The sequence below is a fragment of the Oreochromis aureus genome, linkage group 3, assembly GCF_013358895.1.
Source record: "Oreochromis aureus strain Israel breed Guangdong linkage group 3, ZZ_aureus, whole genome shotgun sequence".
Taxonomy (NCBI): domain Eukaryota; kingdom Metazoa; phylum Chordata; class Actinopteri; order Cichliformes; family Cichlidae; genus Oreochromis; species Oreochromis aureus.
This window is the reverse complement of record NC_052944.1, coordinates 77,630,807-77,643,943: the sequence shown is the minus strand read 5'-3', so window position 1 is coordinate 77,643,943 and position 13,137 is coordinate 77,630,807. Positions and strand designations below refer to the sequence as shown.

The following is a 13,137-nucleotide window of genomic DNA, read 5'->3' as shown; positions in this document are numbered from 1 at the left end:
ATAAATTATGAAGACACGGAAAACTATGGCTGAGAATACAAAAGACCAGGCATGGAAACATGGAGGGTGGGAACACAAACGACATGACATGGCGACCCATCACTAGTTCCCTGACTGGTCATTTCCGGTAGTCCACTATCATTTCTCTAGTTTTGTTGATGTTGAGAGTCAGGTTATTTTCCAGACACCACTCGTACAGTGCCATCACCTCCTCTCTATAGGCCGTCTTGTCGTTGTCTGTGATGAGGCCTATGATGGTTGTGTCATCCGCAAACTTGATGATGATGTTGGACTCGTGTTTAGCAACACAGTCGTGTGTGAACAGGGAATATAGGAGGGGGCTAAGCACACAACCCTGGGGCGTACCTGTGTTTAGGATGAGTGATGAGGAGGTGTGCTTACCAATTCTCACCACCTGGGGCCTGTTTGTGAGGAAGTTTAGAATCCATCTGCAGATTGGTGTTCCCAGCCCAAGGTCGACGAGCTTCGTGGCAAGTTTTGAGGGGATGAAGGTGTTAAATGCCGAGCTGTAGTCGATAAAGAGCATCCTTGCATATGTATTCCCTATTTCCAGGTGAGTGAGGGTGGCGTGCGTTGCCAGGGCGATGGCATCCTCTGTGGCTGTTTGTCCGATAGGCAAACTGAAGAGGGTCCAGTGTGTCAGGGAGAGAGGAGCAGATGTGAGCTTTGACCAGCCGCTCCAGGCACTTCATGATGGCGGATGTCAGTGCAATAGGACGGTAGTCATTCAGACAGGAGACCACTGATTTTTTTGGAACAGGAATGATGGTGGATGCTTTGAGGGACGTGGGGACCAATGACTGCCTTAGGGAGAGATTGAAAATGTTGGTGAACACCCCTGCCAGCTCGTCTGCACACACTCCGAGTAGCCGGCCTGGGATGCCGTCCGGTCCTGGAGCTTTGTGGGGATTGACCTTTTTAAAAGTCCATCTCACAGCTTCTGTTTTCAGAGTTCAAGTTGCAGCCGCACTGTCCTCCTTAGGGTAGAGGATCTGCTCTCTGTTGTCTGCATCAAAACGAGCATAGAAGTTGTTAAGCTCGTCTGCGAGAGATGCGGTGGGCTGAACACTGACTGTGTTGACCTTCTTGTAGTCAGTGATGCAGTGCAGTCCATTCCACAGTCGCCATTTTGTTCCTGTAGTCCTTTCTGGCCTTTTTTATGGACTTTGGGAGGTTGTACCTGGCTGCTTTATATGCATAACCATCCCCGGAGTTAAAGGCAAAGGTCCGCACGTTTAGCTTGGCACGAATGTCTTTATTTATCCAGGGTTTCTGATTTGGATATATGCAGAGTCTGTGAGTTCATTGATGTTGCCATCAGCTGCATCCACAAATATCTGCAAGTCAGTTTGTCTCAAAGCAGTCCTGCAGGACCTCCTCAGCCTCACTGTCCCATTTGTAAATAACCCTGGAAGCTGGTTTTTCCTGTTTTAGTCTTTGTCTGTATGCAGGCAACAGCAGTATGGAACAATGGCCTTACCAAAAGCTGGGCGGGGGAGGGGTTTGTAGCACTCTTTGAATGGAGTGCAACAATGGTCCAATGTTTGATCACCTCTTGTGGGGAAGGAGATGTGCTGATAGTATTTGGGGAGAACCTTCTTTATGTTGGCTCTGTTGAAGTCTCCCAGCACAATAAAGTCCAGTAATGATGTCATACAGTTCTTCCATAGCCGTAGTTTTATCAGCATGTGGGGGAACGTAAACAGCTGAGAGGAGAACTGAGCTGAACTCCCTCGGGAGGTAAAATGGCCTGACTTTAATGGTCAGCAGCTCGAGGCTCTGAGAGCAGTAAGTTTTTAAGATACACACATCTCTAGCCCACAATGAGTTAACCATAAAGCACACCCCTCCTCCCCTTTTCTTGTCTGAGTCTTTCGTTCGCTCTCCCCGGTAAACAGTGAATTAATCCGGCGTGATGGCGCAGTCGGGGACGCTGGGCTCCAGCCATGTCTCTGTGAAGGCCAGAACGCAGCAGTTCCTGATGTCTTGTTGGTGTTTAATCCGTGCACGTAGCTCGTCAAGTTTGTTGTCCAGAGACTGGAGATTCACAAGCAGGATGCTGGGGAGAGGTGGCTTGCTGTTTCTCTGTCGCGTTTGGCACAAAACACCGGCGCATTTCCCCCTCTTTGTTTTCCCTCGACGTCGAGCAAGTAAACAAAGGATCCCAGGCAGCAGAGCGTCCACGGAGTCGAAACCCGCTGTAAAGTCTGAACTGGCTGACGAACGTAGATCCAGAAGCGTTTGTCTGTCATACCGAGTGTATGATCGCGCTGTGCGCACAGAAATAGAAAGCAGTACAAAATAAATAATAACATTTTTGCTGAGATGACTGGGAGCTCTCGTCGGTGCGGCCATCTTACGGAGCAACCGGAAGTCCTACTTCCGGTTGCGCCATAAGATGGCCGTGTGATCTGTGCCAGATCACTCTGAAGAGGAGTGAATGCACTCCCCTCTTCATGCTACACAAAGTTGTTACAGACCTCCTAGGATGAGACATTTTTTCAATATGCCACCAACTATATACTTCTAAACACAAATGATTACATGTTTCTCAATACAAATGACAATAATAAAATATAAATCAATCACAGGGCTCAAACTACTTGTTGTGAGACCAATTCTTTATTTTTCACACCAAACTGTTTAATAAGACAAACTTTACAAGTGTAACGAGTTAATCAAATATAACTAATTCTTTAACATTATCAGGATTTCATAATAAAAACTACAGATTCCATCTGAACTCTGTGGAGCCTGATCTCAAGGTTTTTAAGTCTGACCCTGAAACCAGGAGAGGATCTCCCTCTTTCTTCAGATTCATTTGATCCAGTGATTTCAGTCCTGCATGATCAGGCTGATGTTTGCACAGAGCAGAGGATGAAGTGAATGTTTTTGCACATTGGTAACAGTGAAACAGTTTATTTACAGCGTGGAATCGTTTGTGTTCAGAGTATGAACTGAGATTCCTGAAGCTCTTGTCACACTGGTCACAGCTGAAGTTCACTTCCATGTGTGTATGTTCATGTTTGTTACGATGACCTGATTGTGAGAAGCTTTTGTCACAGTGTCTGCACTTGTATGCTGTCTTTCCTGTATGGATTCGCTTATGTTTGTATTTTAAGCTCACGTGCAGTGGTGAAGGATGACCCACACTAGTCACAGATGTGCTTTTTCACCACTGTGGAAGAGTTCATGTATTTTAATGTACTTGGTGTGTGGAAGCCTCTCCCACATTCTTTGCAGTAGTTCATTTTGGCTCCAGTGTGTCTACGTTGATGTGGTTTTAGGTCCCATTGATGATTGGAAGTTTTTCCACAAAGGTCACAGAGAAACTTTCCCACCACCAAAGTGACGACAGGGTTGAGAACTGGATCCATCTGCGTCGCTCTGCTTCTAAACAATGACAGCGTAAGTGATTTCTGCCAATATCCAATTACATTTTACTGTTTACATTATAACACTCAGCTTACCGAGCGAAAATGACTTGACATGACATTTTTCCAAACTGTTCATTCAGTATAACTCCATAGGTTTACTGATCAGACTTGTTCCAAATACTCAGGTTAAAATTACAGTATAAGACAAATCAATACATTCTCACAGTAACTGCACTTGTAGAGTTACTTTCTGGTGTGGGTCTGTTGGTGTCTTTTCAGGTGATATGGAGATTTAAAAGTCTTCTCACAAAGGTCACATTTATAAGGTCTCTCCTCAGTGTGGATAAATATGTGTTGTTTTAACTGTGCATCTGTTGTAAACGGTTTCCCACACTGATCACAGCAGTAAACATCATTTCCAGTGTGAATCAGTAGGTGAATGTTTCGGTACTGTATGTTGTTGAAAGTTTTTCCACAAAAGTCGCAGCTGTGCACATTAATTCCCGAGTGGGTAACTAGATGCTTCTGTAAGTGTTCATTTTGAGCAAAAGCTTTACCACACAAGCCACAGATGTACTCTTTAATTCCACTGTGGATGAGTTGGTGTTTTTTTAAGCCTCCAGCCCGGGTAAAAGACTTTCCACACAAGTCACAGCTGTACGGTTTAACTCCACTGTGGATGAGTTGGTGTGTTTTTAAGCCTCCAGCCTGGGTAAAAGACTTTCCACACAAGTCACAGTTGTACGGTTTAACTTCACTGTGGATGAATTGGTGAGTTTTTAAGTGTCCAGCCTGGGTAAAATTCTTCCCGCACTCATCACAGCTGTAAGGTTTAACTCCACTGTGGATGAGTTGGTGTTGTTTAAAGCCTCCAGCCCGGTAAAAAGACATTCCACACAAGTCACAGCTGTACGGTTTAAATCCACTGTGGATGAGTTGGTGAGTTTTTAAGTGTCCAGCATGGGTAAAAGACTTTCCACACGAGTCACAGCTGTACGGTTTAACTTCACTGTGGATGAGTTGGTGAGTTTTTAAGTGTCTAATCTGGGTAAAATCCTTCCCGCACTCATCACAGCGGTAAGGTTTAACTCCACTGTGGAAGAGTTGGTGTTTTTTTAAGTCTCCAGCCCGGGTAAAAGACTTTCCACACAACTCACAGCTGTAAGGTTTAACTCCACTGTGGATGAGTCGGTGTTTTTTTAAGTCTCCAGCCCGGGTAAAAGACTTTCCACACAACTCACAGCTGTAAGGTTTAACTCCACTGTGGATGAGTCGGTGTGTTTTTAAGCCTCCAGCCTGGTTAAAAGACTTTCCACACTCACCACAGCTGTAAGGTTTAACTCCACTGTGGATGAGTTGATGTGTTTTTAGGCTGTAATTCCGGGTAAAATCCTTCCCACACTCATCACAGCTGTAGGTTTTCTCTGCCTTTCTGTGAGGTTTGTCGGCCTCCTGAGAGCGCTGACTTCTCGCTCCATGTTGGTCCTGCAGTGACAGAGATACAAACAGAGGCAGTGAGTGAAATGCAGTCATGGAACAAACTGAAACTCCATCCATCAGTGGAATCAAACATGTCAACAAACACATTGTTGGTGTGTTTCCACCACCTTCTGGTGGCAGTATCACATTACAATGATGTGCAATAAGAGTTGTACTGAAACTGACATTATTGAAGAAATACTGATAAGTGGAGAAAATCTTTTACTTCATAAATTTTTTTGAGTTCAACTGTTGATATTGTTATTTCAATGTATTCTAAAAATATGATATTTGTATTTTCTTCTAACTTCTGTGGTTTTTGGTTGTGAATGTAGATTCTGTATATATGGATGAGACAAGATGGAAAAGATAAAGCTGCTGTTAATGTGTTTTTAAAAACCAACCAGCTGTGCACACAGTTTCAATAACAGTGTAACTGTGATACTTTTCTCACCTTCTGTGTTGAAGTCATTGTTTCCTCTGTAGTGGCTGAGCTGAGTCCAAATGGCTGAAATTGTTCCTCTGTTGTTCCACCAGACTTTTCTGCTGTTACTCAGCTGGGACACAAAAAGTATATAGACGTATTTTATCCCTGACAAAAAGAAGCAGAGCAAATGAACATTAATACACTCCTCAGTGACGACAGTACCTATGAAGCTTCAAGGTGAAACCCCAGAAGCAACTACAAATAGAAAGTCATCAGTTGCATACAAGAACTTGAAAGGGGAAAAGCCACTGACTGCCCCATCTGTCACCGCCTTTACCCAGTGGATGCTACACCCTGTATATATACACTTCCATAAATCCACAAAGGAGTCCCGCTCAGACTCATCGGTAGCAGTATAAACTCAGCCAACTACAACATCTCCAAGCACCTTATTACCATCCTACGGGGGCTTGCAAAAATCATAGAGGAAGTGGCATACATCACGACAGGGGTACCTGTTGACAGTGTTAACAACACCCTTACGTCCACTTGGTGAACTCGCAAACGCTTAGGATTTAGCTGTACCTGACCTTAGATGTTTCTGAAACAAGAAGGACATATTGATTTGCTCTCCTGATATTTAGACTGTAGTATTGATATTTTAACCTTTAAGGAGCACAAAATGTATTAATCCTACTAACACATACACGCATGCAATGAAACTCAAGAAGACCAGATAGTATTGTTTCTGATTTTATGGTTCACTTAGTGGGATGAGAAGCAATATATGAACTAGTGGACTAATATTATATTAGGAAAGATGATTGAATAATAGCAGGGGTGAACAGAATGCAGCAGAGGGATTAAATGAGTGAGACTAACAGATTCTTAGGTTCTTGTTCCTGATGTGTGGGGGAGGTTTTACCATGACATACACCTTGTTACATGGGATGAAACTTGCATTTTTGTTACCAAGTGGAACCTGACAATTAGTTATGGTTTCATTTATCCATATAAGGAGAAGAGTATATTTTGACAAGTCATAAAACTAGGCTTTCATATTTTTTTTTCATATTTTGTGGAATTTTATTTTATTTTATTTATGTTTGAGGAGTGCACTGAAAGTTTTGTTTGAGAATTTACTCTCCTTCAAGCAGGCCTGCATGATTGGAACTAAAAGTGCTATACAACACTGTTGCTTTAAAAAACGATCGTAAAGTGAGCTTCTCCACATTACAATGGGCTCTGGAGAAAGTCACCTATGTGGGACACGATTAGATAGTAAGTCCTAAGTCCTTGCAAGGATTCAGCAAGGTATTCTGAATTCGTCTTTTTTCTGTTTTGAAATGATGTCATGTTGCTGGCAGTTAGTGATGGGATTTCCGGCTCTTTTTAGAGAACCGGCTCTTCAGGTTGTTATGTTGCTTTAATTAATTTATTATTAACAACAATATAAAATTAAGGACAAAGGGAATTATCAATTTTTTTTAAAAAAAAGTGGTTTTACACATTTATATATGTTCATATATAAATATATGCGGTGGCCCCTAGAGACAAAGCATGTACAAATTCCAAAACACATTTCTAGCGTTAACTGAACTTCCAAAACAGAGCTACCTAGATCACTTAAATTACACAATTGAAAGCATATGTGTATTGTTTGTGTAATTATACACAAGCACTCATATATTTCATCTTTTTCCTTTTAAACAAATTTAAAGTGAAACAAAACAAAACACTGCAAACCACAACACAATTAAATATAAATTAAAATATGAAAACAAAAAGAAGATGCATATTCTCTCTCATATGGACCTGCATGAATAAACTTTCTGAATCCTTTATCATCTGCAACTGAAAATAGTTGTGGTTGATTCCTATACCTTTCTAATGTGATGTTGTTGTCCCTGGCTCTCTTTCTGACTCGCTCTGTTCCTGTGCTACTGCGAGCGTAACTACTGCCCCTCCCCCCACTTCCCAGTGCAAAGCACAAGGCTCGCGTGCGGAGTGAACCGGAAAAAAAAGTGCGACAGAGGGTGAGAGAAAGAAAAAAAACCCTACAGCTCGTTACGTTCACTTCAAAGATCCGGCTCTAAGATCTGTTTCGTTCACGACCGACACATCACTACTGGCAGTAGAAACCTAAGTTGACAGAAGAAGTTGTGCTTTCAGCAATAAACATACGGGGACTGACTGGACTGATAATGGGGACAAATGGTTGACTGACTTGACACCGATATGCAAGATTGCACCTACTCCAAGCAGACAAGGAAAGGGTGGATGTATGTATGGTTTTTCAGGAGCAGGGAGATGACAGCGACATCCTAGTAGGGCTGTGCAATATGACCAAAATCTCATATCTCGATATAACAATTCTATCGTCCCGATAACGATATAACTCACAAAAATGTAACATTTTCTGTAAATTCTGTGAATCTCTGGCAGCTCGACTTGCGGGAAGTGTTTCCAGCTGCGTGTCGTGTACCTGGAGTCGAGTATTTTAACCGATGCATGAAACGATACATTTTAGACACAAGTTGTAACAGCCGCCGTTTTCTTTGTGAGTATTTATTACACGGCGTGCTGCGGGGAAAAGCCTGTTCTAACGTTTGAGTCTAAGGTTTATTTTTTAGCACCTGGCAGCTCTTTTTTACTTCTCATCCGTAAATAATCTGCATACTATTTCACGTGATTCAGTTTATTTTGAAAAGTCTCAACAGGATCTTGAGCTTTATTGTGAAAGGTTTATGTGGAACATAAACAAGCGATGTTGTTACCATCGTTGTTGCTAATGACAATGCATAAAAGCAGGTGCTTTTCCGTCCATAGTGTGGTTATATTAAATATAGGAGAAAGAGAGAAATTAAGAAATTAATATAGCCACTACAGTGACCAACAAAACGGTGAAAAAATATTGCCGTAAACAGTTTATATGGAGGACCACAAGAGCCACGCGCATCGAAATAAAAATTTCTGTGCTTTAATAATGAATTGTAGAATAAATTCTGCAATTGTAAATTCATTTTTGAATTCCAATTTAATAAACTGCATTTCAAAATCCTTTTCCAATTACATTTCAAAATCCTTTTTGCAATTGCACTTTAATAAACTGCATTTTAAAATCCTTTTTCAGTTGCAATTTAATAAACTGCAGTTCAAAATCCTTTTCCACTTGCAATTTAATAAACTGCAGTTCAAAATCCTTTTTCCACTTGCAATTTAATAAACTGCAGTTCAAAATCCTTTTTCCACTTGCAATTTAATAAACTGCAGTTCAAAATCCTTTTTCCACTTGCAATTTAATAAACTGCAGTTCAAAATCCTTTTTCCACCTGCAATTTAATAAACTGCAGTTCAAAATCCTTTTTTCCACCTGCAATTTAATAAACTGCAGTTCAAAATCCTTTTTCCACTTGCAATTTAATAAACTGCAGTTCAAAATCCATTTTCCACCTGCAATTTAATAAACTGCAGTTCAAAATCCTTTTCCACTTGCAATTTAATAAACTGCAGTTCAAAATCCTTTTTCCACCTGCAATTTAATAAACTGCAGTTCAAAATCCATTTTCCACCTGCAATTTAATAAACTGCAGTTCAAAATCCTTTTCCACCTGCAATTTAATAAACTGCAGTTCAAAATCCATTTCCCTTTCCTGTTCGCTCGGGGATTAGCTGCTGGATTAGCTTCTGGATTAGCTGCTGGATTAGCTCTTCGATTAACAACTTGCTGGAGGCTATTCAAATGAGCCACACCGTGGGATGTAAGGAGCTCTCTGATTGGTCAGAGAGCTGCCCGCTTTATTCACTGTTACGCGCGCACACTTTAGGCGCCACAGTGGAGAAGAAGAAAGGTAGTGTAAACAGATATGACGGAAGAAACCTGTAGAAACGATCGATGGAGAAGTACAATAGAGGATCTAATTTTATTAGCTGACTATGTAGAAGGCACTGTTTCTGTTGATTTTAACTATGCTTTGACCACACTACTCCAGCTAAGAGCAAATGCTGAAGTCTTGAGCCACCACTTTGAGGACAGTGTTTGGGCTAAGTTTGATGAGGTGGAGCATTTAATACGGGAAAATTGTTATACTCTTCCGCTATTTGACATAGAAAGAAAACAGTTACAGAGGCAACTCTCCTCGGAATCCCGCACAAGGATATATCGAAACATTTGGGTGTGTCTTTAAAAACTGTTCAGCGCAGGATTGCCTGTTGGGGACTGAGGTAAGAAACTTGAGTTAGCTAACGAAGTATAATGTTGAAAGCTACATTTTGCATTTATAAACTACGTTTTCTACTGATGGGAAGGGGATGGTTTATGGAGGACCACATAATGGTTTGGATACATTAGTATGTTGTTGATTTGGTTCATGTGGCACGTTTCACTTGTAAACAATATTACTGTTGGTGATTAAGTGTAACAAAGTGCAGTTTAACCATTTTATAGCTAAATGTTTGTCCCACAGTCTTAAGGAGCTACACTGTAAGGTGATACACACCTTACACAAGATGGGGTTTGCCTGACTTTGTATTTTATATACTTATGTCATATTTAGTTATGTCCCCTGAAACTATAGTCAGAATAATCTCTGTGCAGTCTATTTAGTATCTATTTGGTTTTATATTCTGTATTTAAAGCTGCAGTTCTGATAACATGTAATTTTCTGTGTACTTAGACGCAAGGACTTGGACAACAGTGTCAGTGATGAAGACTTGGATGTTATTGTCTCTGATATTCATCACCACCATCCCAACACTGGATATAAGATGATACTGGGTCACTTAAGATCAAGAAAAATCTTGGTTACAAGTATGATGAATTGGTATAGTTTTGTCAAACATCAACAGTAGTAACATTCTATATTTTAGCATGCAAATAGATTATGTTAATTGTTTAACTTTTAAAGTGAATTATAACTGTTTCTCTCTCTTCATAGGGAGAAGAGTGTTGGCATCATTAAGACGTGTGGATCCCCAGGGAATACAGATGCGCAGGTTCTCACTGCAAACCACACGGCGACGGCGTTACTTTGTTCCTGCTCCAAACAGCATGTGGCATATTGACGGCAACCATAAGCTTATAAGGTACAACATTTTCAAGACTTAAAAAAAATGTTAAAAGCAGTAAAATCCTAAAATCTACGTGTATATAGTAAGTGGGAGTTCATGTAATGTGGAATTTCTTCTCTGTTATTAGCTGTTTTGAAGAACTGAAAAAAAAAATTGAGCAGAAAATGAAGTGCAAGCTTTTCCATTAAGGACTCCTGCTTGTTTGTAAACTTCTTATCCTGTGTGAAACCTAAGTTGTTCAAATGCCACTGGTATTGCTATTACAAAACATGGGTCCCCATAATCAACAAGCAGATATGACATGTGTATTAATTTAAAATTAAGCATTTTTCTTTCATTGACTTAATCAGTTGGTGAAATCATTCAGAATCCTTTCTGCATCTGTATTGTTTTCTGCATCCTTAAGATGTATAGGGCATTTACAAGAGCTGACATTCTCAGCAACTTCTGTTTATTTTTTGCATTTCAATTACATTCTCTCTGTAAGGTTTGATCAAGTTACAGTATTTTTATTTTTGCAGATGGAGAGTTGTTGTGCATGGTGGCATTGATGGATTTTCCAGACTCATTGTTTACCTCACTGCTACAAACAACAACAGAGCCCAAACTGTCCTGGAGAGTTTCATGACTGCAGTACAGCATTATGGTATCCCCTCTAGAGTCCGTTCAGACAAAGGAGGGGAAAACATTCTGGTGGCACGCTTTATGGTGGCCCACTGTGGGCTCAACAGGAGGTCCCACATTGCTGGAAGAAGTGTCCACAATCAGAGGTGATTGACTATATGTTAGAATACTTGATGTAATATATTATAAAGCCACTGAAAAAAAATGTTATGCAATGATTAATTATATATTTTTAATCTTGACACATTATAAAAAATCATACATTACACATGTTTTCAATTAACACAGAAACTTCATATATCCAAAGATTAACAAAATCTTTGAATTGAAGTGCCTTTTTTGGGTCTTGTTTTCAAATGCATGTATATGTTACCTTACATTAACCCTTTTATGCATGAATTATGAAAATGTCAATCAGTATTTCTTGCCTTAAGTACTTTATATTCATCTTTAGGCATTGAAAAAAAATTAAACTTCATGACTTTAAAGATGTAATTTTCATAGACTGTTTTACATGTCCACTTATGTTGACAACATACCTTTTGACTTTTGAATTGAATATGGAGTGACAGATTAGTGTCCAATGTAGTTGTTAATGTACAAGTATACCATCAACACTGACACAAATACAAGAAAACAGCCTTTGAATAGCTGTATTGACCACTTCGTGATAGGGATCTTGAAATGTGGAAGTTATAGCTTAATTAGAAATACTCCACAGTTTATATGTAAAGCCACAGTTTTAAAGTCTTTTATTATATTAAATAAGTAGTTTCAGGGATTTTTAAGTAACTGTTCTTATGGTTTTAGAATTGAGCGACTATGGAGAGATGTATTCCACAACGTCCTTGATCTCTTCAGCACTACTTTTCTTCGCCTTGAAGCTGAGGGATGGCTCAGTCCAGACAAGGAGACAGACCTATATGCATTGCACAGGTGTTACATGCCACACATCCAGTCACATCTGCAACAGTTTCTGAGAGCATGGAACAACCACTCACTGAGATCAGCGCGGAACCAATCTCCTGTTCAGCTGTGGTTGAGCAGAGAAAGAGATGGAAGCACAGCGCATTTGTGTCAGGTAATGGTTTTCAATGACTACAGTGCCTGTGATTTATTTTAAATGTGTAACCTTAAGACGGTACCATAAAATATATTTTACAATTAACATTAAATGATGCCGGATTTACAGGCAGCTCAAGACTGTGTAAACAACTGGAGAGGGCCACCTGAGTCAGGTCAAGTTTATGTCCCAGAGTTGGAGCTTCCCCGTGCCCTATCGGCAGCAGAACTGGCAACACTTCCGAATGCAAATGTACCACTGACAGAGACATTGCAAGTTTACATTGAGACTGTTTCCCTTCTCCGAGAAATGATGGACAGGTGATTCACCAGCACATGCATCAAAGCAAGGAGGTTTTTACTGCATTAAAGATATGGAAAACATCATAAATTTACTAATAAGTGTTTGAAAATGTTGGGTCATATTAACAATTCAGTCACACAGCATTTTTTTTTTCAGCAAATCCCTAAAAGTCTCTAACTTTTAAATATCTGCTAGTTTATGTATCAAAATCAAGTTCTCCTGTCTGTGTGCAAGACCCCATCTCGTTTAGGAAAAATCTATTTTTCTCTGCCAGATGTCTTTGACGTATGCTGTATATATTTTATTTTTACAATGACATTAACTTTTTTTATTTCAAGCTTCTATTGCTAAGTGTTCTAAAACAAATTCTGAATTACATTTTCACATAAACTCACATGCTTTCTAAATCTACGTGTTGTCCTTCACAAGAACCTAAACTTAAATAATTTGTAGTTTAATATCTTCCTTTCTTTCTATTGTTGTATTATTGCTGGTATATGGCTCATATGATCAGTTTGTATGTAGCCAGTGAAATAAAATGATTTTGGCAGTAATGGTTCACAACAGGTTTTTCAAACTCGCAGCCCAGGGGTCATTTGCAGTCCATGTCACCCTATTGGCAGTCTGTATATTTACATGAAGTAATATAATTCAACATTAAAATAAGTTAGTTCCAAAGCAAGCAATGATTTCATATGAATATGCTCACAATATGAGCAGAGAGTACAAACATGTTTAGGGGTTGTCTATGTTACTTATGTGAGACGGTTCTT

The 13,137-nt window shown here is 39.9% G+C and overlaps 1 protein-coding gene across 1 annotated transcript; it reads left to right on the top strand.

Annotated features, from left to right (window-relative positions):
• Positions 1-9,447: 9,447 nt before the first annotated feature.
• Positions 9,448-13,096, top strand: LOC120438239. The gene is made up of 6 exons (XM_039608681.1): positions 9,448-9,528; positions 9,981-10,114; positions 10,242-10,389; positions 10,896-11,144; positions 11,809-12,079; positions 12,191-13,096. The coding sequence occupies exons 2-6, from the start codon at positions 10,072-10,074 to the stop codon at positions 12,383-12,385; spliced, it is 906 nt and encodes a 301-aa protein (XP_039464615.1). The 5' UTR covers positions 9,448-9,528; positions 9,981-10,071; the 3' UTR covers positions 12,386-13,096.
• The last annotated feature ends 41 nt before the right edge of the window (positions 13,097-13,137 follow it).